Source organism: Mizuhopecten yessoensis, unplaced genomic scaffold, assembly GCF_002113885.1.
Source record: "Mizuhopecten yessoensis strain PY_sf001 unplaced genomic scaffold, ASM211388v2 scaffold5519, whole genome shotgun sequence".
In the NCBI taxonomy this organism is placed as follows: domain Eukaryota; kingdom Metazoa; phylum Mollusca; class Bivalvia; order Pectinida; family Pectinidae; genus Mizuhopecten; species Mizuhopecten yessoensis.
The window spans coordinates 92,033-119,867 of record NW_018406089.1 but is presented as its reverse complement, the minus strand read 5'-3'; the positions used below and the strand labels follow the sequence as shown (position 1 = coordinate 119,867).

The 27,835-nt window shown below is 36.7% G+C and overlaps 2 protein-coding genes across 5 annotated transcripts in view; one reads left to right on the top strand and one right to left on the bottom strand.

Moving 5' to 3' along the window:
• Positions 1–18,457, top strand: part of LOC110450788 (CCR4-NOT transcription complex subunit 1-like) — a 35,344-nt gene extending 16,887 nt beyond the window's left edge. For all 4 annotated transcript variants that reach the window (XM_021498497.1, XM_021498495.1, XM_021498496.1 and 1 more), the window contains exons 23-49: positions 227–305; positions 605–886; positions 1,154–1,294; positions 1,796–1,975; positions 2,163–2,279; positions 2,657–2,767; positions 3,345–3,479; positions 3,879–4,172; positions 4,654–4,794; positions 5,087–5,251; positions 5,403–5,648; positions 5,936–6,052; positions 7,442–7,630; positions 8,809–8,963; positions 10,037–10,244; positions 10,726–10,793; positions 11,465–11,699; positions 12,177–12,413; positions 12,796–12,959; positions 13,278–13,395; positions 13,755–13,856; positions 14,552–14,809; positions 15,230–15,298; positions 15,866–16,043; positions 16,472–16,604; positions 17,545–17,679; positions 17,989–18,457. In XM_021498497.1, the coding sequence (XP_021354172.1) occupies positions 227–305; positions 605–886; positions 1,154–1,294; positions 1,796–1,975; positions 2,163–2,279; positions 2,657–2,767; positions 3,345–3,479; positions 3,879–4,172; positions 4,654–4,794; positions 5,087–5,251; positions 5,403–5,648; positions 5,936–6,052; positions 7,442–7,630; positions 8,809–8,963; positions 10,037–10,244; positions 10,726–10,793; positions 11,465–11,699; positions 12,177–12,413; positions 12,796–12,959; positions 13,278–13,395; positions 13,755–13,856; positions 14,552–14,809; positions 15,230–15,298; positions 15,866–16,043; positions 16,472–16,604; positions 17,545–17,679; positions 17,989–18,073 (4,342 nt within the window). In that variant the 3' untranslated portion in view covers positions 18,074–18,457. The remainder of the gene's footprint in view (positions 1–226; positions 306–604; positions 887–1,153; positions 1,295–1,795; positions 1,976–2,162; positions 2,280–2,656; positions 2,768–3,344; positions 3,480–3,878; positions 4,173–4,653; positions 4,795–5,086; positions 5,252–5,402; positions 5,649–5,935; positions 6,053–7,441; positions 7,631–8,808; positions 8,964–10,036; positions 10,245–10,725; positions 10,794–11,464; positions 11,700–12,176; positions 12,414–12,795; positions 12,960–13,277; positions 13,396–13,754; positions 13,857–14,551; positions 14,810–15,229; positions 15,299–15,865; positions 16,044–16,471; positions 16,605–17,544; positions 17,680–17,988) is intronic.
• Positions 18,458–20,706: 2,249 nt separating this feature from the next.
• LOC110450787 (UPF0183 protein C16orf70 homolog) overlaps positions 20,707–27,835 on the bottom strand; it is a 42,795-nt gene continuing 35,666 nt past the window's right edge. The window contains exons 10-14 of the mRNA XM_021498493.1: positions 27,159–27,299; positions 26,694–26,776; positions 26,025–26,136; positions 25,625–25,756; positions 20,707–24,135 (exon numbers count right to left, since the gene is read on the bottom strand). Coding sequence (XP_021354168.1) covers positions 24,058–24,135; positions 25,625–25,756; positions 26,025–26,136; positions 26,694–26,776; positions 27,159–27,299 — 546 coding nt within the window. The 3' untranslated portion in view covers positions 20,707–24,057. The remainder of the gene's footprint in view (positions 24,136–25,624; positions 25,757–26,024; positions 26,137–26,693; positions 26,777–27,158; positions 27,300–27,835) is intronic.

Sequence of the window (27,835 nt, the reverse complement as noted above, 5' to 3'; positions counted from 1 at the left end):
AACAAATGATTATGTATCAAACTTAAAACTAGTGAAAAAAATAGATATGATTATTAAGCAGCATTCTTTTGCTTGTCTAAAGTTCTCGATCAGATTGCAGAAAAGCCAAGAATGCAAATAGATGCTAATTGAAGTGTGATAAGCCATCAATAAAATTTGATCGACCGGATGAGTAAGACATCTTAATTGTTTTACTGCATAATTTGTGGATACATGTGTATTTCAGACTGAAGGACTACCCCCAGTACTGTCAACATCTGGCCGCCATTCCCCATTTCCAGCAGTTCCCGCAGCATCTGATTGAGGTGAGTCAATATAAAACATACAATTAGTAGAGTTATGGACCAGAGATATTAATAGCCAACTGCCACTTGGTAGGTATAGGCGTCGGTGTAAAGGGATATTTCCTTGGTGTATAATAAATTATTTTGCAGTTTGGATATTACCTTTTTTTACCTTATGATGTGGCGTACATTATTGTCAACAATCATGGCATACATTGACAGTAGTTACCAATGCTCTCTCAATGAGATGATATATATTAAATAGCATGAAAATAAATGTTAAACCTGAATATTTTCTATTTTGTTTTGTTCTCTGCCAGTTTGTTGAATATGGGGCAAGATCACAAGAGCCTCCAGTGATTCCTTCCATATCACGAACGATGACCCCGACAGCAGTTGGTGGGGTATCGTTTACAGGGACCGCACCGACAGTGACTCCTACACCAACCAGTGCTGCCATTTCATCTGCAGAAGGGCCGATGCCACCGGTGCTTGCCCCAGCCCCTGCCGCTGCCCCTACCCCTGCTGCTGTCACCACGACAACCACAGCTACCACAACAGCTGTAACAACGGGGACCACCAAGCCAAGCAGCTTACCTAAGGTAACAGGAAATAGTGTAGCTGTATAAGCCAGCAGTAGATCATATCATTGTTTCTTGTAACAAATTTGGTTACTATTCTTGTTCTGTTTCGCATAAATAAGTGACAAGTTGTATCACACTCAAGCTTAAACATGAAAAAAGCTGCTTTACTCAAGTGATAATTTATCTCGGCAAAAAAGATGCTATTAGAAGCACTGAGGGGAAAAAAGGAACAAAATATGTCTCCAGATAGGTCGCTACATCAAATGTATATTTATTGTTGTACAGCCGTCCATCGCAAGTGCTACAAACATCGACACCCTCCTAGCGGGTCAGGGTAATGAGGAATCCTCTATACCGCCAGAGTCAGTTCAGGACAAAGTCTTCTTCATCTTCAACAATCTGTCTTTGGCCAACATGGTCCAGAAGGTAAGTCAGAACTAATCCTGGCACCATCAAAAGTAGCAGTGTCAATTTGAAACACATGATGGGTTATCTGCTTCTTGTGTGTGTATTGTATGCAGTTCATGCAATGAAATGTGTTATTGTTACAAACACTGATCATCTCTCAAACTGTTACTAGAAGCGTATGTTCAGTTGTATTTGACTATAAGCTCAACAAAAATACTCGTTTAATGTTGAAATAAATGTTTCTACTTTATAAAGGGGATAGACTGTACACTAAAATTTTGCCCCACTAATTTTTGCTCTAGCATGTTTCAGAGATATTTTCACATTGTTGATTTTTGTCTTTCTTTTAAGCTTTTGCTGACTGATTGTCTGACAGACTTTAAAAACATTTGACCCTATATGTGTGAAAATTAAATTGTGAAACAATGTCCTGGTTTGTACTTGTTCCATAGTCCACTTAAAACAGTTAAGATGATCACCTTAAGTGAGTTAAGTTAACTGGTAAGGAACTGTTTACAGGCGGAGGAGTTGAGGAAGGAGATTACTGAAGACTACTATTGTTGGTCTGCCCAATACCTGGTGATGAAGAGGGCCAGCATTGAGCCCAACTTCCACACCCTGTACGCAAACTTCCTAGATGCCCTGCAGATCCCCGACATTGCTCATATGGTCATAAGGGAGACCTTTAGGAACATCAAGGTAGGTCTTGTATTTATCCTCTCATCAAGTTTAATGCAAGCTGGAGTTGAAACTTCAGACAGCTGGAGACATTGATCTACTTAATAAGTGTTTTGAGATATCCATCTTTTCCTTTTCTGCAACTTCCTGCTTTAGTTCTGGTTTATGTATGCTTGAAAGGATATTCATGACTTCATTTGCATTCCAGGTTTTGCTGCGAAGTGACAAAGGGGATGCCAACTTCTCAGACAGAACTCTGCTCAAGAACCTCGGTCATTGGCTCGGCATGTTGACGCTGGCCAAAAACAAACCTATTTTGCAGATTGTAAGTATCAATATTAGTGTTTTCCAGTTGATGTAATATAATCAACAAAAATGGACATGATTTAATCTGATTAATCAATATGAAATTGTTGAAGTTTCTGGCCTACTCTCGTAGAACCTTTTACAAAGTAAGGTTCAAGTTCAATCTAAAGAAAGAGTGATGTATCATCTGTTCTTAGTTGGATGGTTGATTATTTACTTGTGTTAACATGAAAGGACATGTTTACCTATCTCCGAGTGTAAAATTGGTATATGTCCAAGACTAGGTTTACTAGTCTTTTGAATGTTAAATTGGTTTGTGTCCTACACTGAAGTTTTACTGTTCTTTATGTATAAAATGTGTTTATATATCAGACTGAAGGTTGACTTGTGTTACAGGACATAGATCTGAAGGCCCTGCTGTACGAGGCTTATCACAAGGGAGCTAGAGAACTATTGTATGTTGTCCCTTTCACAGCCAAGGTGCTTGAGTCGTGTGCCAAAAGCAAGGTAACGTAAACCATAGTTGTGGGAAAAGAACCATGACATTTTGATTCATAACGTATACATGTGAGGAATTGAAAATTTGTGACTTAAATGCATGCACTAAATGTTTAAAAAAATCTATTACCTTATGCATGTTTTGTAGTTTTAGAAAGAAAGAAAAATTGTTTATATCTGTGTCCATTGTGTAAAATCTTGCTAATTGGTTCGAAATGCAAATATGTAACCATTCATACCTGTAAAAGTTTGCTTCTCTGCAATAGTTAGCTTGGGTACACAAGATATGCTGAAAACATTTTGACATCTACCGCTTCATCTAAAGACAGGAAGTTAGATAATTTCTTGGCTAAAAGAGAAAAGCATTTAAAACATCATCTGTGATTTTAAGTTGTCATTGTTTCAGAAGATCTAATATGTATGCCTAACTCTAATAAAAAAAAATGCTGTAAGTGAAATACCTGGTTTGTGGTATAATAAATAAGATACGATCATGCTGATTTTGGTAAAAATGTTTGAAAAACCTTTATCTGAATAAGGGGTAAAAGTAATAGTACACAAAGGTTATATTTCTCTTTGTTGTTAGGTGTTCCGCCCTCCAAATCCATGGACGATTGGAATAATGAATGTTTTAGCAGAACTTCACCAGGAGCCAGATCTGAAGTTGAACCTCAAATTTGAGATAGAAGTGCTTTGTAAAACATTGACACTGGATCTTAATGTGAGTGATGTTTCTCGTGTCCTTAATTTGTGGTAAAAAAAAGTATATTACTGTACAATGTCAACATCAGTAGAATATTGGCCTTTCAGTTAGAAGATCCATATTCACAGTGTTAATTTAACTCTTCACAGCGGGACATTTTTGTGTGATAAGCTGTGTAGCCTGTAAAACGTTTTTATGAATGATAAAGTAACAAAATAAGAACTGCAAGGTGTCATTCACCCTTTCACCCCTATGTAACTTTAGTAGACTCTACCATGCATTTATATGTATGAGTCCATTATGGTCTACAGTGGTGAAAGGTAAAGGTATAAGATGTAAGGCAGCTATCAATGTAATCATAATCAACAAAATATCTTTGAAATAAAACATGACTGATTTTCTTTATTCTCTCCCCAGGAGCTGAACCCAAGTACGTACCTGAAGGACACATCACGAATATCTACCACTGAGCCCCAGCTCTCCAACATGGTTAAGAGTATGCCGCCACCACCCATGCCAATACCACAGCCTGAGCAGCCCTTGGTCCAGCTCACGGCCCCAGTCCCCACTCCCCCAGTTTCCACTACATCTGTCGCCTCTACCGTCACCACAACAACGCCCAACATGCCACCCAGGCCACAGTTTGCATTTGATGAAGTTGTGACTGCAAATCTCAACAGTATTGGATCTCACATTGTGACAAGTGACCAGGTATTGAATTTGTTTTTACTTGCATTCATTTGTATTCATTGGTTTTGATGTCTTTGAATACAGATTGTATAGAAGAGTTGTTTCGGCTGAAATTTACTCAGAAAATGGTGTAACAGTAATAATTATTGGTCTGTTAATGAACTCATTAAGTAGACAAGAGGAAAGTTGCCCAGTTACAAAGTAGGCAGTAGGCTCAAAAACTGCCGGGTAAATATTTTCACATAGAACTTCATAGAAAGATTTCCACAGCATTAACACACAAGAACACAAACAGGACTCAAAATTAATATGAGAAGACATCAAAAGTATCTGCCAGGATACAGAAAAAAAAGAAATCGTGTCCGTCTCTGTTGAAATGGTCACATCTGTGTTGAACTCTGGATTCACATTACAGTGAAAATATTAAAATTTACCCCACCACATATCTAACCCTTTGTACAGCAGGTCTCACGGAATACGACATGTTTTATTTATCTTTCAGATTCCACTGTTTCAAGGAAACCCGAACCTTAAGCAGCTAGTGAAGATAGCCTTGGAGAAGTCTATCCAGGAACTCCTGCCCCCTGTGGTAGAGCGTACCATAAAAATCACACTGCAGACCTGTGAACAGATCATCAAGAAGGTACGACTGTTGATTCTCATATCACTGTTCTCATCTCAAAAGATTGATCATGTTCAGAAAAACTATAATATAACTCATATTCTGCTGTATTAAAAGTTCATTCACATCCTCTTAATTTACATTCATGTTTTCAGTGGGACCGGAAATATTATTGTAACATATATATGTATACTTTATAGCAGTACAAGCAAAGTTTTTTAGATCAACAAATGTTATATGCTGTACCATATCTGAAATTAATTGTTTAAGCTCTATAAAGGAAATTCCATTGTGAAATGATTTGTGTTGTAAGGACTTTGCCCTTGATCCCGAGGAGAACCGGATGCGAGCAGCAGCCCACCACATGGTACGCAACATGACAGCTGGTCTGGCCCTGATCACATCCCGGGAACCCCTCTACCTCAGCATCAACAACAACCTCAAGAGTGCTTTTATGACCACGCTCAGAGTGAATGAGGTAAGTCATTGTCGAAATTCCTGCATCTCAGCTTCGATATGACTTGTTCATAAAAATAATAATTTGGAGGGGAACAACAGCATGTACACACTCAAAAATTGATGTGAAAACAGAAATTTCCCCAGATCTAAGGGACTTGGTGTATTTACAGGGTGCTACACAGGCACAGAAGGAGATGATCGAACAAGCTGCCCAGCTTGTGGCCCAGGAAAACACAGAACTGGCCTGTGTGTTTATACAGAAAACAGCTGTGGAAAAGGCAATACCCGAAATAGACAAGCGACTAGCTACTGAGTTTGATCTCCGCAAACATGCAAGGTCAGAAGGACGAAGATACTGTGACCCAGTCATACTGACATACCAGGCTGAACGCATGCCGGAGCAAATCCGACTCAAGGTCAGTGGCGGTGTCAACTTTGAGTCAATGAATTGTAATGAAATACATTGAAGCAAAGCTTGCATAGCTGAAGTAATATCAAATCAGTTTAAATCCTAATAACTTTTTTGTGTTAGAATGGAATATGTTTTACATTAAAGGAGCGATTTGAATTATTTGGTAATTAAAAATGATAAACACATGTAATCGACAAATGCGATCAATCAAAATGCTTTATAATTGGTTCCCAACATGTATAGCTTTACTTGATTTGTTGACTGATTATCATGTACTGATGTTGTATGTAGGTTGGTGGGGTGACTGCTGGACAGATCGCTGTATATGAGGAATTCGCCCATAACATCCCGGGTTTTCAGCCTACCAACGACCCATCACTGCCTCCTGGTGTACCAAAGCCAGTACCAGTAAGTTCTAGGGCCATTCCTGCTAACATAGTGCTAAATCATCATTTCATGTCCTAAAAACCTGACTTTCTCCAAAATATATTTAAATAAAAAAACCGTTTTTTTGTTGTTACCAGGTTTGTGACAAATGACTAGACAACAGCAGGGATTTTGATTCTTCCTGCACAAATATTGAGTCAAAAATGATGTTACAAATTGGAAAATTAGTAGGTTAAATTTTCAATGAATCTATTCCATTCTTTAAAGTAATTTAACCCACCATCATCTAATGGTGGGCTATTCAAACTGCTCTGCGTCTCTGGTCTGTTGTCCGTTTGTCCGTCATCCGTCCTTAAACAATTCTTGTTATCGCTATTTCTCAGGAAGTACCAGAGGGATCTTTCTCAAATTTTATATCTAGGTTCCCCTTGATCCCTCGTGCATGTTATATTTTGAGACTGATCATAAAAACAAAATGGCTAAGGCCAAAAAAAAAGAATACTTGGTTCTCAGGCCGGCGCGCATTTCATTGCACCGTGCGCATTGCCGCCATCTTTAAAAAAAATCCGTAAAATTGGTCCGCATGTCGTTTTTACTCGTTAAGTCACCCAAGTCCCGAAAACGTTTGAATAAAGGTAAGGATTGAGATACAGGCAAGCGTTAAAATGATTATGACTTATTAGTCTTGTGTACAAATGGCGCTCATTTCGGTACAAATAAGGAATGGGGGGTTCGTGATTCTCGTCTGGAACATCGTGGGGGGATTTTCGGAGGCTTGCTCTATGACGGGTCTCTACACAACTATAGAAAGACAAGGTAATGTCCACAATGAACGTTGTACAAACTACACAATAAAAAAAAAAATCGCCCTCGTCTTGTTTTTGCCATGTTAAATGGAGAAAAAAAATTACCGCCCTGCCGCATATATTTTGGAAAAAAATGGCCTGAGAACCAAGTAATTAATTTTATTTGGCCTAAAGGAAGAACTAAACAGATCTTTTTCATATTGCAATGATCTATTCTATTTCTTTCACATTAAGTACTGTCCTAGTAAATATGTGAAATGACAAACTCACTTTGTAGGTTGTCTTTTATTCACAGCAGTATTAAGTTTAGATCAAAAGTAACCTCAAGGTGCATTTTACTGTTAACATGACTCGATCAAACAGATAAGAGAAAAGAAGAGAAATGATCAAACTGACAAAGAACTAATGAAGATGGTACAATGGTGGGTGCAAAGTTCCCTCTGGGATCTCTTGTTCTGAATAGCTCAGTTGTTTGAGGCAAAAATAGATGTGTGAGGAAAATTCATCTTGGGAAGACCTTATCACTAACAATAATTATTCTAAAGTTATAAAGTATGAAATTCACTAGGCATGCGGTAATAAAAGGAAAAACCTTGTGTTCTAGACCTATTCTATTGATGACCTGACCCAGATCCTAGACCGTATCAGGCGTGATATGGAACAGTATATGCAGCACTTGATGGGAATCCCCACCAGTAACCCGCTGGTGGTCCAACTCCACAGTCTGCTGGAGGCTGTCCTCCTAGCCCGCAACAACCGAGAGGTTGTCACCTCCATTGCTCTTCTTCAGAAGGTAAGGTATCTCCCTCTCATTGCCCCTCTTACTGTCATACAGAAAAGTGGTTATCTCCCTTCCATTGGACCACAACAAGTGAGAGGTTATCACTTTATCACTGTCCTGCTGTAGGGAAGCTACCTCCTCCCATAACATGAGAGGCCGCTGGTCGGCCTTTTTTCAATCGGATATGATTTTGCCGACTGCGACCTCTCATTTCCGAAGCACTAATTCTTTGATGCAGTTTCCGCCCGAAATCCGGGCGGAACAAAATCGGCTTGAAAAACTCACTTAAGTGGTTAACAGTTCATGACAACGATGTCTACTCACGGTTTATATAATATAGATCTCATATGTATGTCACAGACACAAATATATAGTATATTACGGAATAGAACACTCAAAATACATGTCCATGTCGTTGTAGCACATCTCTGACCTACATTTAAAACATGGCTTCTGGATTAATACAAAATAGCAGGGGGGATTTCAAACGGAACGAAATGATACGGAGTTTGTTTGTATTCCGCTTGTGAAACATAACATGTAATCCATTTTTGTATTAACGGGAAAAACCATGGCAAATGCTGTCTGCTTCGCTTCGAATGAGGAAAAACTCATTATTTATGTCTTTGACACGCAATTTTTCTCATATAATCATGGATTTATGGAAAGGAATATTTATTGGACCCTTTTGACCATTTAAATGTATGTAAACACGATATGCTCTTTCTTAATCCGAACTTTGAAAATGTGATCGTCAGCATCGGGAAAATCAGCTAAGGGCAGTTAGAGGTTACGCGGCGCCTGTCAAAAGTTTTTCGCCGTGTAAAACCTCTAACATTGTTGGAGTAGGAAGCTACCTACCTTTCATTGTCCAACAACAATTGAGAGGGACATCCCACGGTAGGCAAGCTATCTCCCCTTGATCACCCAACAACTTCTCTGACACCAAATGACATCTCTTCCATTTCTGCCACGACAATTAAGCAGGAAATTGTAGCCTTATTCCTGTCTGCATAAAAAGTACCACCAACTACAAACAGTTACCTCCCCTCCATTGCCAATCAACTAAAAGTAAGTTGTTATCCTTCCATTGCCTTCCTGGAGTCAATGGCCCTCCATTACTATATGACAGAAAGAAATCCATCTCCATATTACCTGTATATTATTCTATGGCTGTATCTGTGCTGTAGGCGGTTGAAGGTCTACTGGATCACTACACATTCTCCCAGCTGTCTACCGACCAAGACCTACTGGTGCGCTTCAGGGACTGCAACCTGATGGTGCTGAAGAGTTTACAGGACCAGAGGGCCTATGGACCCCAGTGGACCAACAAACAGGTTACCAGGTGAGATAGCATTCTTGTCATCAAATTGATATCGCTGTTGCTTCACATTCAATTACCATTGAATGGCCCTTTCAAAAGTGGAAACCATGATCATATGAACGTAGCTGTTGCAAAGATGTAAAATTCCAGACACCAGAAAAACAGTCAACTGGCATAGTTTCTGATATAGATTTAAGCAAAATTGTTCATATTCATCTGTGAGTTGCATATACAACAAACACGTCCAAAAACCTATCGAGTACTATAACTTTCAAATGTCTCCTGAACTGAACAAGAAAGAATCCTTTTGTATTTTCTGTGTATGTTTGATCTACTGGTTTGTCAGCACTATATATTCTGTCATCAGTATTATGATGAAGGGGATGGTGAAGGTAGGCAGTTTTAATGAGTGATATCTAAAGTGAATATTTGTGAAAATTCCAATTCAATTCAAATATGTTAAAGAGTCACAACAGAATACATATGTTAACATCAAATTGTACATGTATTGAAATAACCACACATACCCATTCACACCTTTCTGATGTCTATTCTTTTATAAAGCTTGTATAAGCTCAAATTAACCTTTAACCTGTTAACATGGTCATAGGTATATTATTAAGATTTATCACATAATCGGCCTGTTTAATATCCAGTGAATTCGCCCTTGTAATATTTTTACATAGGTCACTAGTGTTATATACCCTGGATCGTTTTTCATTGGCTGTGCCAGTCATAAATCGATTGTGATGTCATAATAAGGACATGTGAATGGCGCAATAAAATGGCTGTCTCCGTTTTATTAAGCCTTACTTACATTTTGGCTTTAAAACCTGTCAAAATGTAAGTTTTCTGAGTTATATGATAAAAAGTATCTTCAATTTGTTTTCATTTCATATGAGCTTTTATTAAACTCGTCTGGAAGTTTAAATTTCAAGGCTCGCAAAAATAAAAATAAATCCCAAGACTCGTTTCCTAAAATCACATATGAAATGAAAACTCGTTTTAGATCCTATATATAAGAAATTGAAAAATATTGTTATATAACCGTGAAGTGGTCCAAATCGATAATGCTGGTGTTTGTACCTGTACAGGTGTTTGATTGAGGTCGGAGGAGACAACAAATACAACGCGGACGCTGTAGACTGTCTGATACGTTCAGGACTGGTCAGCATGCAGCAGTACGACCTGTACCTGGTCCAACTCATGGAAAACGGACTCAACTACGTGGGAGTGATGTTCACCATGCAACTGGTGCAGCGCTACTGTGTAGACGATAAGGCCAACAGTCCCGTCACAGAGGTAAGGGCCAACAGTACCGTCACAGAGGTAAGGGCTAACAGTCCCGTCACAGAGGTAAGGGCCAACAGTCCCGTCATAGAGAGTGAATTATTGTTCACATTACAAAAAAGTGTAGTTCAAGGATAGAATAAACTGACACAATCAACTCGCACAATAACCTCATACACTTAATTGAGTCTAGTAATAGTAAAAATAGGGGAGGGAAAAGTATAGGATTGAACCCTTGTTCCTTGTTTGGGCATTAATGAGCCTCCATTGATGGATTATCAAGTCTTAAAAATATATTGCACTATTGGACATGCAGTACTTGAGTATATAATTTTCCTTTCCACCCCTCCTACACCACTTGTTTTGAACCAGGTAAAGATTGATGGATAGATTTTGACACAGTTTTAAGTTTATAAGAAACTTTGAGTGTAGAAATTATTTTGACAGTAGGAGCTTGTCGGGGTTTTGTCAGTCACTTACTTAATAATTATAGGTGGACTTTGCCAACACCATTGAGGCCCTGACACAGGTGAACACACGTAACCAGAGGCCTCCTGAGGGGTAAGTAAAAATTCGTATTTCATGAAAATCAACTCCTGGAGGCTTTGAATGTTTGGAAGGTTCGGTTTTCTTACATGCATTTCAATACAGATGTATTGTCAAAGACATTGCATTGAAGATGTTGTGGTAACCGTTTATATGTACCTAGGTATCTCATTTATCAAAACAGTTCATGCTCAGAAACCTATGTATGAATTGTAATCTGTACTTGGTAAACAATGCATTAAAAGGTACATGCATTAAAAGGTACACACTAACATACAGCATTGATAACACTCAGGTGGTTCTGAAGTATTACATAGTTTGTTTTGCATTTCCAAGTTGAAACAGTTCAGGTTTTGCATTTAGATCTGAAGTGGAACGACATAATAAACAGCAATCAAAATGCAAAGTTTTTGTTTTTTTGGAAATCAATAACAGTAAATCAGGAATAATATTAGTTTTTCACGCATGTACTTGATTTCATAATGTGTCATATATTTGAGTGTGTGTGTGTGAATCAACTTTGTTCTATGTAGAAGTAATGCAAACTAGCATATATACATATACCAAATTTTCTAGAGGTTAGCCTAACTAGATAATATATCCTAACTCTAAAACAAGTCAGAGGTATAAGATTTTAAGTAGACTGTATCTATAAGTTGTAAATGGACCAATGTTTTTGTCTGCAGACTTTCCCAGATGCTAGAAGGTCTACACCCCCCAGTGGATTTTGGTCTGTTAGAACGTGCCATAGGAGGCCCCACTTCCATGATGCAGTCTGGGATATCCCAGGCACGGGAACTAGACGACCCTCCAGGGCTCCATGAAAAGACTGAGTTCCTACTGCGAGAATGGGTCAATATGTATCACTCACCTGCTGCTGGTCGGGACAGTACTAAGGCTTTCACTGCTTTTGTGCAACAGGTCAGTAGGAGTGTTCTTTAGGTGGAAGTGGAGGTTGACTTTTTTACTGATTTATACAGTTGAATAGAAAGACTGATTATTAATACAAGAACTTCTTTCTCTGCAAAATTGTCATGATTAAGTATATAAAAATGGAAAAGTGATAAATTTTGTTATAAATTTGTATGTTATTTCATAAATAAGTTAGTATTTTTAATTAAAAAAATAGTTATACCAGAAGTACTCACTTTCCTTCTTAAAATCAAAGTCAGTTCTTACAGAACCAAAACCACTGAATTCATGAATAAAAACACAGGAATATTTTAAACTAAAAAACTGGAAAAAAAATTGAAAAGCCCAATTTTGTTTTAAAAAATTCCAATTATACATATCTGAACAGTACTAAAATATTTGGGTCAGTTTTCTGTAAGCACATGTATCCTTATTATTGATCAATAGTTACTTTATAATAACAAAGTATGACAATTGATGTTTAAGATGCACCAGCAGGGAATTCTGAAGACTGATGATCTCATCACACGATTCTTCCGTCTTTGTACGGAGATGTGTGTGGACCTGTGTTATCGCGCTCTCGGTGAACAATCACAGAACCCTGCTCTAGTCCGTGCCAAGTGCTTTCACACACTCGACGCTTTTGTTAGACTCATTGCCCTCCTCATCAAACACTCGGGTGACACTGCTAACACGGTCACCAAGATCAACCTTCTCAACAAGGTGAGCCTTTATACAAAAAGTGGTTTTGAAAATCTTTATCATGTGCTTAAAAAGGTCTCAACTTTATTTCTGTTTCATATGGCAAGTTAAAATGAAAAATTCTGAAGACGTGTATCATAAATCTCAAATGTAATAGAAATTCTTGTATGATTCTATATATGTTCTACAAAATATTCTCCTGGTCCATCTTGTACGTTTACTTCCAAAATGAGACTGGGAAATGTACAGAAGTTTTTTTAAATAAATCACACAGACACAAGTAAAACCTGGTATGAGATAACCTGTCTTAAAAACACACCATCTTTACGCAACAAGTGTGGTCTCCGTACCTATAGTTTATTTGACCTGTTCCATAGCTTACTGTAAGTTTTGTACGCTGCAGGTGTTGGGTATCGTGGCTGGAGTACTACTGCAGGACCACGCTGTCCGCCAATCCGAGTTCCAGCAGCTGCCCTATCATCGCATCTTCATCATGCTCTTTATTGAGCTAAATGCTCCAGAACACATCCTTGAGAACATTAATTTCCAAGTGCTCACTGCATTCTGGTGCGTGTAACACATAGTGATGAATATTTGATAGGCTTTTAATTGCTGCAGCGAGTTTTATATAGTCTTTCACCTAGATTTCCAAAATAGATTGGTAGGATTTATTTGACATTTGCCAATATGCACCAATTTGTGACCAATTACAAGTGGGAATTGTCTTGTAAAGTCATAGAAAATTTAACAGTCTCATCACTTTACTAATTTTAGAACTGTTAGGCCTCTTTTTCTTGAAATGGATGACTTCATTAAATTTAATAAAATACTGTTAAAGCACAAATTTTTACTAATTTCAATGAGATGTATTGTTTTGTCTTACAGCAACACATTCCATGTGCTAAGGCCAGCCAAGGCTCCTGGGTTTGCCTATGCCTGGCTGGAGCTTCTCTCACACCGAGTGTTTATTGGGCGACTGCTGGCCCTAACACCCCAACAAAAGGTAGTTACAAGTGTAGGGTTCCCACTGCTGGTGATCAAGTTCAATCTTGTTATCTTATAAGAACAACACTTACACAAAAACAGAATTTTTCTTTACATTTCTGTAATGGAGTTGTTTCCCTTCCTCTGGGTAAAGGAGCCTCATAGATCTGTATGTATTGTGAAACAGTTGGATGACTGTCCCTAAAAACCAAACTTTTAAACAGTACTACATATTTGATAAAAAAAAAAAAGTGTCGATTTAAATTCCATTAACATCTATTCATATATATTTGTGTTAAATGATTATTGGAATGGATTATTAGAGTGACCTGATTTTTGTGTATTTGAAGAAGTTTGTTTACTCTGTTGATATTGAAGGGCTGGGGAATGTATGCACAGTTGCTGCTCGATTTGTTCAAGTTCTTGACCCCGTTCTTACGCAATGCTGAGCTGACAAAGCCAACTCAACTCCTGTACAAGGTAATTAAAGTTCATTTACAAGAACAGTGTTTGTTGAGTGTTATCCAAAGCTCCAACTGTGAAAAACCATAGACCTAGGTCTCTGGAAAAACACAGTAATCCTATTTTGAGATCTGTGGTTTTAGGAAAACATGTTGAGAGCCATAAGTGTATTTAATATATTGATGGAACATGTCAAAATATAGATATAAATAAAATACTTAGCTACTTATAATCTTTTTGTCCTGTTATAATAAGTAGCCCAAGTCTTACAGGTTCCAACTCACAACATTAATGATCTCTTATATATGTTGATATGGGGGATAAAGAAACTAGCTCAGAACCTTGATTCTGTCAGAGCCAAATTACACACCCAAGAGTAGAACTCCATATTTAATACCCATTTCTTTGTTATGTTTGACTCTATTTCTACCTCTTACCCAAGAATTGGGTAGAAATAACTATGACATTAGGATTGGCACAATAAGATAAGATACAAATTTAACAATAACATATTTGTAAATACAATGTAGCAGGACAAATTAGGATATACTGGAGATATACTTAAAATAAGTTAGTTTTTCAAAGCTTTACAGAAATTACCGGTATGTTTAATAATTGTTCATTTTTGTGAAGCAATATCAGATGCTGTCTGGTTTCATGGTAGATATTCTTCCTCTGACCCAAATATTGAAATGACTTGGTCTTGTTTACAGGGTACATTACGGGTCCTGTTAGTGCTGCTCCATGACTTCCCCGAGTTCCTGTGTGATTACCATTATGCCTTCTGTGATGTCATCCCACCAAACTGTATTCAGATGCGCAATCTCATTCTGAGCGCATTCCCGCGCAACATGCGATTACCTGACCCATTCACACCAAATCTCAAGGTGGACATGTTGGCTGACATCGCACATCCACCCCGCATACTTACCAACTTTGCCAAGATGATTGAGCCAGCCTCCTTTAAGAAGGTAGAGTAATTTAGACTGAATTTTCTATTAATTTAACTAGTTATTAATGTATCATAACACACATTATGATAAATGCAAAGGAATATATGACATTGATTTGTTTAACAAATGTCACTTTAGAGTCTGATGTATGCAAGACAATTTCACTCCACCATACACAAAAAATAATTGATAATGAGTATAACTTCATAATAAGCATATTATTATTATTTTATTTTAATTTTACTGTAGAGATACTTCTTCTAATAGAGGAAGTGTTTCAAACAGTACACTGTAACAAATGTTATCACTAGCCATCAAGTTGTTAGTTCACATACCCATAAGTTGACCTTGAAAGTAAATATGATCTGTGTTTTTAGCAGTTTTATTGTATAGTTGACTGTAAACAAATTATTCTCAAACAATGTTTACTTTTGACAGGACTTGGACTCCTACCTGAAGACAAGGTCGCCTGTCACCTTCCTGTCTGAGCTTCGTAGTAATCTACAGGTATGTTATAAGTGAGGCGGACTCTCTCCGACTTCAAGACTTATATCAGCACATCATTAGGTTGAAATATGATTCAGAGTCAATGTTTGTAGATAATATGGATTTATCAAACTTTGTCTAAATTACATTCCAATGATGTAACTCAAGCATCCTGATCTCTGGCACTTGTTTAGAGATATATAGTTATTTTTTTGTTCTCTTGGATGGAGATTTCTAGATGTAAATGTTTTATGTTTCTATTCTCATATATCATTTTCTTTATATGAAGCTGTCAAATCTAATTACAACCATAACTATATGGAGCAACGAGATTTACTTATGGTGATAGTGTAATAAGTTAATGTTGGCCGGAATCCAGTTCAATCCAGTTTATTATTCATTTTAATAATTGTTATAACATCCACAAACAGAGATTCAGGGTCTCTGTTACCCTTTCACCACTGTAGACCATAATGGACTCATCCATAACAATGCATGGTAGAGTCTACTAAAGTAACATAGGGGTGAAAGGGTTAAGCAGAGATGTATACAGATGTATAGTACTGATTCAATATTTTCTGTGGGCAGCTGAACGAGCCAGGGATGCGGTACAACATCCCGCTGATGAACGCACTAGTGCTGTATGTCGGGACACAGTCCATCCAAAATATCCACAGCAAGGGCCTCACCCCGAGCATGTCTACCATTATTCACTCGGCTCACATGGACATCTTCCAGAACCTGGGTGTGGACCTTGACACAGAGGGTAAGACTTCACTGATACATGGGTGTCTTGTTTTATGTACAGATCTAAAACTCTCTGTGTGATCAATGTCACAAAGCTTTTACAGTGAAACCAGGCTAAACTGAACAGCACATGTCAAATACACATTTAAACTGATAAGATCGCTATAACTAAGTGTTTCTGTCTGTTTTGGGCTACACATATTCATGTTTTCTATAGGTCTTTATAAGTTATGTGCTACATCAGGTACTGTAAAGTTTGAAACTGTGACTCTTTAAATTGATTGCAGTGTGGACATTTTTAGGTTGACCATGGTTCTGAAAGCTTTATATACCATATATCGGTAATCTATATATTATATATAAATATTCGCATGTAGATATTTTATGTAGATGGTTTATGACATGTTAACTGCAGATCCTTGATATCATTTATGCCGTTTGTTTTAGGTCGGTACCTGTTCCTGACGTCCATCTCCAACCAGCTACGATATCCCAACAGCCATACTTACTACTTCAGCTGTACGCTACTCTACCTGTTCGCAGAGGCTAATACTGAGGCCATACAGGAACAAATCACAAGGTAGCAATGCTGTTTTTATCAGGCAAATTTAAATACCAGAATTTCAAACTATCTGACATTAATCCTCAAGGGATCAAATCTCAAACATCTTGTCACCAGTTCTATGAACTTATGTTGTACTGCAGCGTCTGTCGTTGTCCGTCAACTTTTTCTTTTGAACAACTTCTTCTGAATATTTGGACTAGAGTCTTGATAATTACAGTAATGAGTTCAAAAGTCAACTTAAAGTGCTAGTCAGGGGTCAAAGGTTAACATGGGTTAAAAGCTTATAAATCTTCTTCTCAAGTTCCATAAGGCCAGGTCAAGATATTTGGTCAGGAGTTACCTGGGATGGAGTGATATAAAGAGTCCTCATTAAAATGACCTTGACCTTCTTTCAAGGTCACCGGGGTCAAATATGTTAAAAAAAATTAAAACAACAATATCCTAAGAACCATTTGGTCTAGTCATGATACTTGGGTATGTTATGTAGACCAGCTGTGAATTGTTTTCTTTATTACAGTAATGAGGTCAAATGTCAACTTTAAGTGCTAGCCGGAGTCAAAGGTCAATGTTGGTTAAAAGCTTTAAAATTAAAATTTCAAAACAACAATTATTAGGGTGAAGTGTGTCACTGTATATGATTAGGGAAGTATGTGTGTGTATGGGTGTTTAAAAACTGTTTCCGAGATGTAAAAATGTCTTGTTCTAGTTACCAAATTTGGTCTGAAGTTACCTATGTCAGTTTCATGTAACAAAAGAAACAGGTGAGCGATACCGGCCCTCTGGGCCTCTTGTATTGAAAAATTAAGATTCTTTTTAATAATCTTTGATAAGAAAAACATCTTTCCCTGGCTATTAGTGGAACCTCTTAAAACAGCTTAATGTTATAAATGTTGATAAAGGACCTTTTCAACTCCTTTATACGGTTTTAATAGTTTTGAAAACTTTGATTTTGCAGGGTGCTACTTGAAAGGTTGATTGTAAACAGGCCCCACCCATGGGGATTACTTATCACCTTCATTGAACTCATCAAAAACCCACAGTTCAAGTTCTGGAATCATGAGTTTGTACACTGTGCTCCAGAGATTGAAAAGTAAGTATACTCAAAAATGTCAAATGACTGGATATTGTATTTCCTCATATTCATATTAAAATATTGGACACATAACACATAATTTAGCAGTTTTAAAGTGCACTATATTTGAACAAAGGAAAAAATGAAAGACATTTACCGGTATATGCCATTTCAGAGAAGTAACTCAAGATTAATAAAAGGGGAAAATAAAATCGATGCTTTAATAGTGTATTATGTAAATATATACAAGAACCTTGGGTACTGTAAAGACTTTGTAATTAATATTAACATGTTATAGATGTTTGATATCCTCCCATTTTATTGCAGGTTATTTGAGTCGGTAGCCCGTTCGTGTATGCAGCCCAAAACAGGACAGAGTCTGAGAGAGGCGGAAACAAACGAAATTCACTGATCTCAATTGGTGTTGAAGAAACAATACACTTTTTCCAGACAATAGTTTATTTTTCAAACAAGACAGCTTATTATCATGAGTCGGATCATGTGATTTTGTTACGAGAATTTGAAGTGATACTCTTCAAAATTATGTGTGAAAACTACATGACGATTTTTGCCAAGGCAACTACAATGTGTTCGTATGTCAGAGACATTTGTATGATAACGTTAACAAGTTTCAATGGAAACCAGGCACTGAATGGCCATTGTTATTAATAATGTGTGTAGATTTTGTGAGTTATGTATAGATGGCAAAGTTCTAAGAAGAATGTTTGTTTTCATTCCTGTGAACCAGGAACTTGGAAATATTGTCTCTTGAAATAAAACTTTATTGCTTGCATAATATTGGTTTCTTGTTTCTTAAAACAGTGCTATTTTTTTTTTTTTTTTTTTTTTTTTTTTTTTTTTTTTTTTTTTTTTTTTTTTTTTTTTATATTTCAATTTTTTTATTGATTTTCATGTGAACAATTACATTAAGACCAGAGACAAAACATTACATTACATAACAATTCATTACATTACAATACCCATAGGATTATATACATGCTTGAGTTCAACATGAGCACTGCTAAATTTGGGAACATCAGAAATTACACTCTGCACCGATTTTTTCTCTCTTAAATATACATATTTATTAACATGCCCTCACATACCTCCACCTTCATCGGTGATTTAGTTGGATCTAAACACAATAGTTTCAGAATAAAATATGCAAGTTCATTTTGAAGCAATTTGTTCACCTAGTTTCTTCCAAGTTTTTTTAGCAGCGCCCATATTAAATTTAATTTTTAGCTTAGCTTTTGCTATAGATAAGTACACTTAGACGAATAGACATACAGCAAGACCAATTTCCATCATCAGTGCAATATTCATTACCATACCGACAAAGACTTTGTTTATATTTTACTTTGTTCCTCCCTTTCGGATAAAGCATGCCATCCTCCCCACCTTGTAAGGAATTTTGTGTATTCATTTCTTGATTTATACACAATCTTTTCTACCTCATAGTATTGACATATGTGTGATTTTAAGACTTCAAAACACACATAAATTTTCTTAATTCTACAGTGATAGACATATTGCTTAAACAGCAGCGACATCATATTAATCACACCATTATGGCGACCATGAAGCCCTAGCAGTATCGATTTTGGCGATATACTAAAATTGAACATGGTTTTATCGAGAAACCACTTCTCTAACTCCTTTCGAAGCTTGATTATCCTTGAACATTCATAAAATAAATGTATATAGGTTTCTTTTTCTTCCCTACAGAATGTACATAGCGGAGAATCCACCACCTTAATTCTGAATAGAAAAATATTGGTTGGTAAAATTCGATGAAAACAGTGCTAGTTTATTAGAATACAGTTGAGACCAATTAATTCAGGGGGCAGTTGTTCCACTTACCAGCTGATGTTTTAGGGGACAATGTTTGCCATTTCTGTTACATATAGTTTAAAATCACGTTCTTACCTCGAGAATATAGGTGAAGCTTGAATCTATATACTGGTACGTATTTAAAAGATCCTACAACTTCATTTATTTGAAGTCACATTCTGGTGATATATTTCATGAATTTCAATTGTTTTTTCCCCCCGATGTGACAAAACAGGTCACTGTAAATTGGCATTGTTTAAGCTACTGTTTATGTAGCAGCAGTAAAATCATGTTTGTATAAGTGAAATGAAATCGAGGCATTTTTTTAATGGAAGGGACAACATTGATAAACTTGAAATATAATTTCACTATTAACTGGATTTGATTGCTTAAAATGGTAACATAAACTAACAACAAGCTGGGGTTTCCCAAATGCATGTATTCCTTTACCATAATTATTTGCAATAGCACTTTGAATTGAAGTTTTGTAACCATTATTAGTGCAATGCCAGTTCAGTGTGAACAGCTACAAGTGTGGACAGTGGCAGTTGATGCACCTTGTCCCTCATGGGTACAACAGCAGGGGACTACAGGTTTGTCCTCTGTCGGTGATAACACCCTGTACCTCGTGGGTACAACAGCAGGGGACTACAGGTTTGTCCTCTGTCAGTGATAACACCTTGTCCCTCGTGGGTACACCAGCAGGGGACTACAGGTTTGTCCTCTGTCGGTGATAACACCTTGTCCCTCGTGGGTACAACAGCAGGGGACTACAGGTTTGTCCTCTGTCAGTGATAACACCTTGTCCCTCGTGGGTACAACAGCAAGGGACTACAGGTTTGTCCTCTGTCAGTCAGCAAATGTATTATTTCATGACACTATGAATAAGAATACCGCAAAGCAGTACATAATAGGCCCGTTACACGTTTCATGAGCAGTTCTTTGTATCATTGAAATATGGGAATCGCTTAAAAAAAAATGATTAAAGAGACATAACTCCGTAAATCACTGTCGGATAATGATGTTTATCCATCCGAGCTTTCATGGGAATTAAACCTTCCAATTAAGTTTGAAGTTAATCCATTTAAAATTACATCAGATATTGTGCATAAACCATGCGCACCCGCACACTCACGTGATAACAGTATGTCCTGTCTATCGACGGGTGTATACAAATAATATGACAAAACGAATCAAAAGCCAACACTTACATAATTATTGACTTTATTGCATTAAACAGCTCGCTCATGAAACATTAACAATTTAGATTGTACATGTATTACGTTATCAAGATGACATATACATACATATCGGAGTATTATTAAAATGTCTTGTGACGGAATTATAAGTTTATATCATGGCATTACTTACCTGTTGTCTCATTAATTTACTCGTACAATGGAACCTCATTGTCCAGATGCATGTTGATGTTATGGACAAATGAAACAGGACTTGTTACTTTAAACTCTGACCAATAGGGACTTTTTCAGATTACTGGACTTTGGAAGTTACAAGATTCCAGAGAGGACTGACCTCCAGGTAATTCAGAGGTTACTGGAATCCAGAGGATACTCATTACTGGGAATCAGATTACTACTCGGTATTAACCCTTTTACCCCTATTTAAATTTAGTAAACCCTACCAAGCATTGATCTGGATGAGCACATTATGGCCTACAGAAGTAAGAGTTTTTATATAAGGGTCCTCTGTAAACCACATAACAGCTTGATAAGTAAAGAATAAAATGTGTAGCCTTAAAAAAAGCTGGAGTGGTTTAATGATAATAGGTAACACAAGTATTGTAGCACATGATAAAAAATCATTTCAGAGATCGAGAGAGATGGACAGTCACACCTGTCACACAAGGCTGACAGGTCCTTTAGCTTCAGATATTCAATATATATGATATCACGCTTTACAGTGAACCCTGTCTAAAATTAAACAGATTCAATAACACAGACATGTACCCTGCGAGACATTGCTTAATAGTTTGTACAGGTTTCTCAATTATACTGTATTTTAAAAGAGAAGGTTGCTGGAGCTCAGATTTTATGATACCGGTATGTATGTTTGAGCAATACTTTATCACAAATTCCCTCCTTATTTTTTGACAAACATTACATCATTGTATTACACAAATAGCTTCCCTGTTCGGGAAGAATTCATAATATATAAAATATTTACAGTAAAGAATAAAAAAAATGCTTTTATGTACAATAATAAATAAATAAAATTTTAATGAAGATAAAATGGTGAACATAATAGCTCTACAGTCAATTTATATATGTATATTTTAATTCAATGAGCTGGCCAGTATTCAAGCTATGATCATATAAAAACAACAAATTATATGTTTTGCTCCAAATAAGGAATTGAAGTACATTGTAAATAGAGTTTAAAATACAGTTGTTTAAATTGTAAGTTATAACCAACTCGACTCAATTTCGTTTTCCGTCCATTGGATATAGTAAAAATACCCTTTTTAAATAATCAGAATTTACAATAAACAAGGTTGTTACTGACATTTTTTCCTGTATAATAGTTAACATAATTTACTGCAGCAACATAAATAAATTGATCAATACATCATATACAGGCCATCATTTCTACTCGAGTCATCTACACGGTCCATTCCAAGCTTCTCGGTGAATTTTTACGTCCATGACTCTTCAAAGAATGTTATTACATTACATATAACTTAAATCACAGACAAAAATATCATTAATGGCAGTTAGGTGCTTACAGCTTGTGAAGGCTAAGGCCCTTCAATAGGTACAGGGGGTGTATCCAGCTGCAGGTACTGAGCCCATTGGCCAGTGACTGACAGCCAGACAGATAGCCTATTGCCTCCATGAAACTTGCGAGGTTCAAACTTCACTAGAATCACAACTTTACACTGATAACTTGACATTCTTCTAGATTATCCAACATCAGATTAGCAAGCATTTATAAATAAAGTACTTGTAGATGGTTGGATTACTTTTATACATGGAAGTTGTACAAAGTGCCGATACATACAATTATGTTCATGTGTTTGAATGTTGATCGTGCGCTGTGTAAACTCGGATTAAACATTATCTTTTGGCGTGTCCACATCACGTTAAAGATGAATGTCATGGTGTATCAAACAATGTAAAAATCTATCAGAAAAAGAATTTACAAGAGTTCAAAGTTGTTACTCTTGCCCAGGTTGAAACTACAATTTTCAAAGAACAATGGGCCCCTGTTCTATGGCTGTCAGTCAAAGTATATACAAGCTGAAGAGTTACAGTACTTACAGCTACAGGTATTTATATCTGTTGACCATAGCTAGCACTTTCATAAGTACAGGGCTCTAATTCAATGGATAACAACTTCTGCTCTCTGATGTTCCATGGAAGAAAACCAGTTTTTCTCTCACTGCTTTTGTAATTTTTACTTTTTAGAGTTCTATATCAATGAGCTTCAATGTATTATGAATTTATGCACTGTTTCTAATTTCCAAAATTAAAATGACAATAATAATGATACAATAAAGAAATTCAAGACAAGGGAGATGGAATCTAAGTAAAATTGTGTTACGGAGCGTAAAAGCCAAATTGAAATACATAATTGAAATACTCTAGTAAAGTTATGACCCTGAATTTAGGTCCAACTTTGTCCAATAATAAAAAGGCAGTATGTCTGACATGTGTTGGCTGTCTGAACGCAAAAAGGAACTAGGACAGTGTTAGGGCATTGGAACACATGCTGTAGTTGGTTCTATGATATACCTGTTCTCATGTGTCTTATGTACCCTACAGGTATTCTAGTCAATAGTTCACACGTATACGGTGGTCGTACTAATTGTATCCAGTATGTTATGTCACTCACACTTAGTTTCACAGTTAAATGTATCTGTACCTATTGACAAGGATACTACTTCCAGCTTCAATGAGTGTATATGTCTTACAGTGTGTATGAAAAGTTGTTCTTGTGATATACTGGAAATCCTTGATGAAGATTTATGTGAAAATACCTATCACATGGCATTAAGTTATCTCAGAACAACTGGTTTGTCTGTTTTTGAAAGTAACATTTTCGGGTATAAATCCTGGCGAACCTGCAAATGTTTCTGCAGGCCTTGTAAGGCTTTGTCAAGGCTCGCCTGAAAGCAGCATCCGACTACTAGGTCCGACCTTCTTTAATAAACAAACAACTCCGGTTTAACCGGTTCAACCGTTTGGATCGCGATAAACGAAAGAGGCCCTGTTTAACACAACACTATACCATCAATGAAGTGTCACATTTATATTACGGTTGAACTAGCCACACATTCACAGGATGACCCCAATACTCGTGAACTGGTTGACCCGAGTACACACATTCATTGTTGGACCAACATACATGTAAAACTTGATACATGAATGCACAAGTTGACCCATATACACTCAATTTTACTGGCTGAACCCAAAACACATGTGTAAGGTGACTCCAGAACACAAATGCACCAGCTGACCCCAGTAAACAAATACACTGGTTGAGCCTAGCACACACATTTGCACTGGTCGACTTGGGTATTCTGTCAAATCCCTCGCTAGCCAATCAGGAGCCAATGTCTCGAGTCGACCCCGTCTTACTCTGGTAGATTGTTACAGACGCTATGTGTTGGTTATGCATCACCTAAAGAAGAAAAGAGATCTTCAACATCCTTTGTCCGTGTTGACAATACTAGATTTTGTTTGTTTTAGGTTAGGTGTAATCTCCCTGTAAGGTATCTTAATTAACAGAATCAAACTACTAAATATTTGTTAACCACTGATAAAAGAAGCTTTTCCTATCTGTGTAGACCTCTTAAGGAGAGGAGATACTTGTCAAAGTAAGGTAGCATACACCCTTAACATGTGTATATGCCGCTAAGTACCATTTCTTAACATAAAAAATTAACTAAATAAACATAATAAACATTTTAAAATTAGTGACTTTTATGCAGTCAGTACAATAATTTGTCTACTGTAAAAAGACAATATTCACAAAGCCCTAAGGCTAAAGTGATTATTGTCCTTAAATGGAAGATAAATCATCACATTTGCTACAATTATATAATAAATCCTGTACATGATCAATGGAATTAAAATTGATAAAATCAAAAAGTATAAATCCAAAAATGTCATAGGCACACAAGGTAGAGCACATTCATACTTCAACAAAATCTTATCTAATTTATGTTTCCCTTACCCAAAATACAAGAAGCCCAATGGGCCTGCAACGCTCACCAGGTATTAATCTCACACTTGTAAACTTAAAAGTGATCTAAAATAAAGCTATGCAAATATCAGTATTAATGTCTATAAGTCATTCAAAAGAACCTGTTAAAATATTTAAAAACATTTGACCCCTGTGACCTTGAAAGTCCAACAAGGTCATTACATTGAACAAACTTTATAGCCCTTCATCTCAGTCGTTTATAGATTTTAAACAAATTTGACCCCTGTGACTTTGAATATAAGTCAAGGTCATTTATTTGAACAAACTTGGTAGCCCTTTATCCTAGCATGCGACTGGCCAGAAATCAACATTCTAGGCCTTATGGTTATTCATAAATAGTCGTTTAAAAATTATGAACATATTTGACCCCTGTGACCTTAAATAAAGGTCAAGGTTGTTCATTTAAAAAAAACTTGGTAGCCCTTTATCCCAGCATGTTATGGGCTAAAATCATCATTCTGCACCTTTTGGTTATTCAGAATATGTTGTTTAAAGATTTTAAACATATTAGACCAAATGTGACCCTGAATACAGGTCAAGGTCATTCATTTTAACAAACTTGGTAGCCTTTCATGCCAGTATGTTATTGGATAAAATTTTCATCCTATGCCTACTGGTTGTTCAGAAGTTGTTTTCAGATTTTAACATATTTGACCCATGTGACCTTGAAAATAGGCGAAGATCATTCAATTGAACAACTTGGCAGTCCTTCCTCCCAGCATGCTAATGGCCAAATATCATCACCCTGAGCCTCTTGGTTATTGAGAAGAAGTTGTTTAAAGTAAAAAGTTGACGCCGGACGGACGCCGGACGCCCCACCATGGCATATAAGCTCACTTGGCCCTCAGGCCAGGTGAGCCAAAAATATTAAAGCAACCTTTTTTTTATCTGAATAAAATCCTACCTCATATATCATGTCTTGTACCCCAAAACAGAAGGTGGAGCCGAACGGATTGCTGGTATTGGTGGAGGATGACCGGTTGAGGATCACTGGACGCTGGTCAGGCCTCACTAGGTAGTCCTGGACTGTGTCCCACTACAACAAACAATTCCTTCACTTAATTATATATAAACATACCACCACCCAATTACAGTCTAAATAACTTTTTGTTTTTGAAAATGAGAACAAAATCTCCAACTAATTTTCACAATTCTTACCTCAGTTAACTGATACAATCATATCAGGAAAACACAAATAAATCCAATGTACACTGCATTGATGATTTTTGCAATCTTGAATATAGAAATACAAATAAAATACACCGGAAAGAATTAGCGACCGACTCATAGAACTATTACTGTACCTTAGAGTAGGCTGTGATGACCACCTCCTCTTCAGAGCTATCATCTGTCTGGACCAGTTTGGGCTTCACCATTTCCACAGCTACAGGGATCTTAAACTCACAGCGGTAATACCTGAAACATGTGCAATGAGATATGCTAGCCTTTGTGAAAAAGTGTTTATATTTGTTATCAGTTGGGAGCAATTTCTTCTCTCTGTCCAAAGGGTTTGCCCTGTTTAAACAGATTCGTTTGTTTATAAAAGAGGGACAGATCAGATAATGTTCTTTGGCAGAGATCTTGGACTATCATGCCTTACCCTTTAAATATTGCTTTCAAACAAAGATAAATCTAGAACACTGACAGGCCAGAAAGGGCTCCACCATATGCCTTACAGTATCACTATGTCAAATTTCCAAAAGATGTGTCTTTTTGGATTCTGAGTTGATCTCTGGAAACAAATGTGTGGATTGATGGACAGGTAGATGTTCTATCATTTGATGTTTATGAGTTTATACCTTTTAGCATTAAATCATTTAAATTTGATATTAATTGATTTTTAAAACTCAACAAAGTTTGTCTACTTTGAAAGTACTGGGCTGGGGTATACACAATATCACAAACAAAAATAATTCCATTATTTGACCTCACCTCATTTCTACCCTACAAACAGCTTTTATAGAAGAACTTACATGTTGAAATTGTAGTGCCCGGGGAAGTTTGTATGTAAGATGAACTTCTTCACAGTATGAGTTGTGGCATCAAATAGGATGTCCTACAAACCGAAAAATCAAACTTAGATTTAAACTGCTTAGGATTGTTTTAGAAAACATTCTTTCTAATTCAGTATTTTTTTAGAAAGATTCTAGGGATATTAATAGGAACAGAACATTTTCTATGTAATCAATAAAAAGATGAAAATTCATCTTTCAGGATTTTTATCCATCCTTAAAAATAATATGAATAACTGTCTTCAATTATTTACAATAAGCAGAAAGCTAAGTATAACTGGGCAAGACTTGTGAGGATCGGTAAGATATTTCATGCACACTCTCAAAACATAGGAAACTGAATAAATGGGATGCTTCATACATTATCATTTTCTTTGTACAATAAAACAAATCCCAGAAATATCTCCGACTCTTTCCATTACCTACCACGCCCATAGTGAAATAATTGAAGAAGTAGTCAGAGCAACGAGATTGCAGGCGTCTGTGGGCGTCGGGGGAGTGTATCTTCATCTTGTCCTCAGCCTTGTAGAACACCTTCCCGGGACACCCAAGGGACCCAAACACATCCTGTGTAGCAATGTAGAAACTTTCAACAAGAGAGGTTTACCTAATAAGAGCTAATTGGGGTACAAAGGGACTCGACATCTCTTGTGGATCAGAATTTATAAAAAAAAAAAAATTGGAAACAATCACAGAACAAGGTATCTTATAAATGGACAGCAGTTTTCTGATGATTTTAAAAGTTAAAGATGACACCATTACAAAACAAGTTAAGTAAAAGGGATGTGTTAATTGAGAGCAATCAATAGCAGTATAAGTCTGTACCTGACAAAGGTTCTGTATGAGAGTGACCAATAATAGTATAATTCTGTACCTGACAAAGGTTCTGTATGAGAGTGACCCATAGCAGTATAATTCTGTACCTGACAAAGGTTCTGTATGAGAGTGACCAATAGAAGTATAATTCTGTACCTGAAAAAGGTTCTGTATGAGAGTGACCAATAGAAGTATAATTCTGTACCTGGCAAAGGTTCTGTATGAGAGTGACCAATAGTAGTATAATTCTGTACCTGACAAAGGTTCTGTATGAGAGTGACCAATAG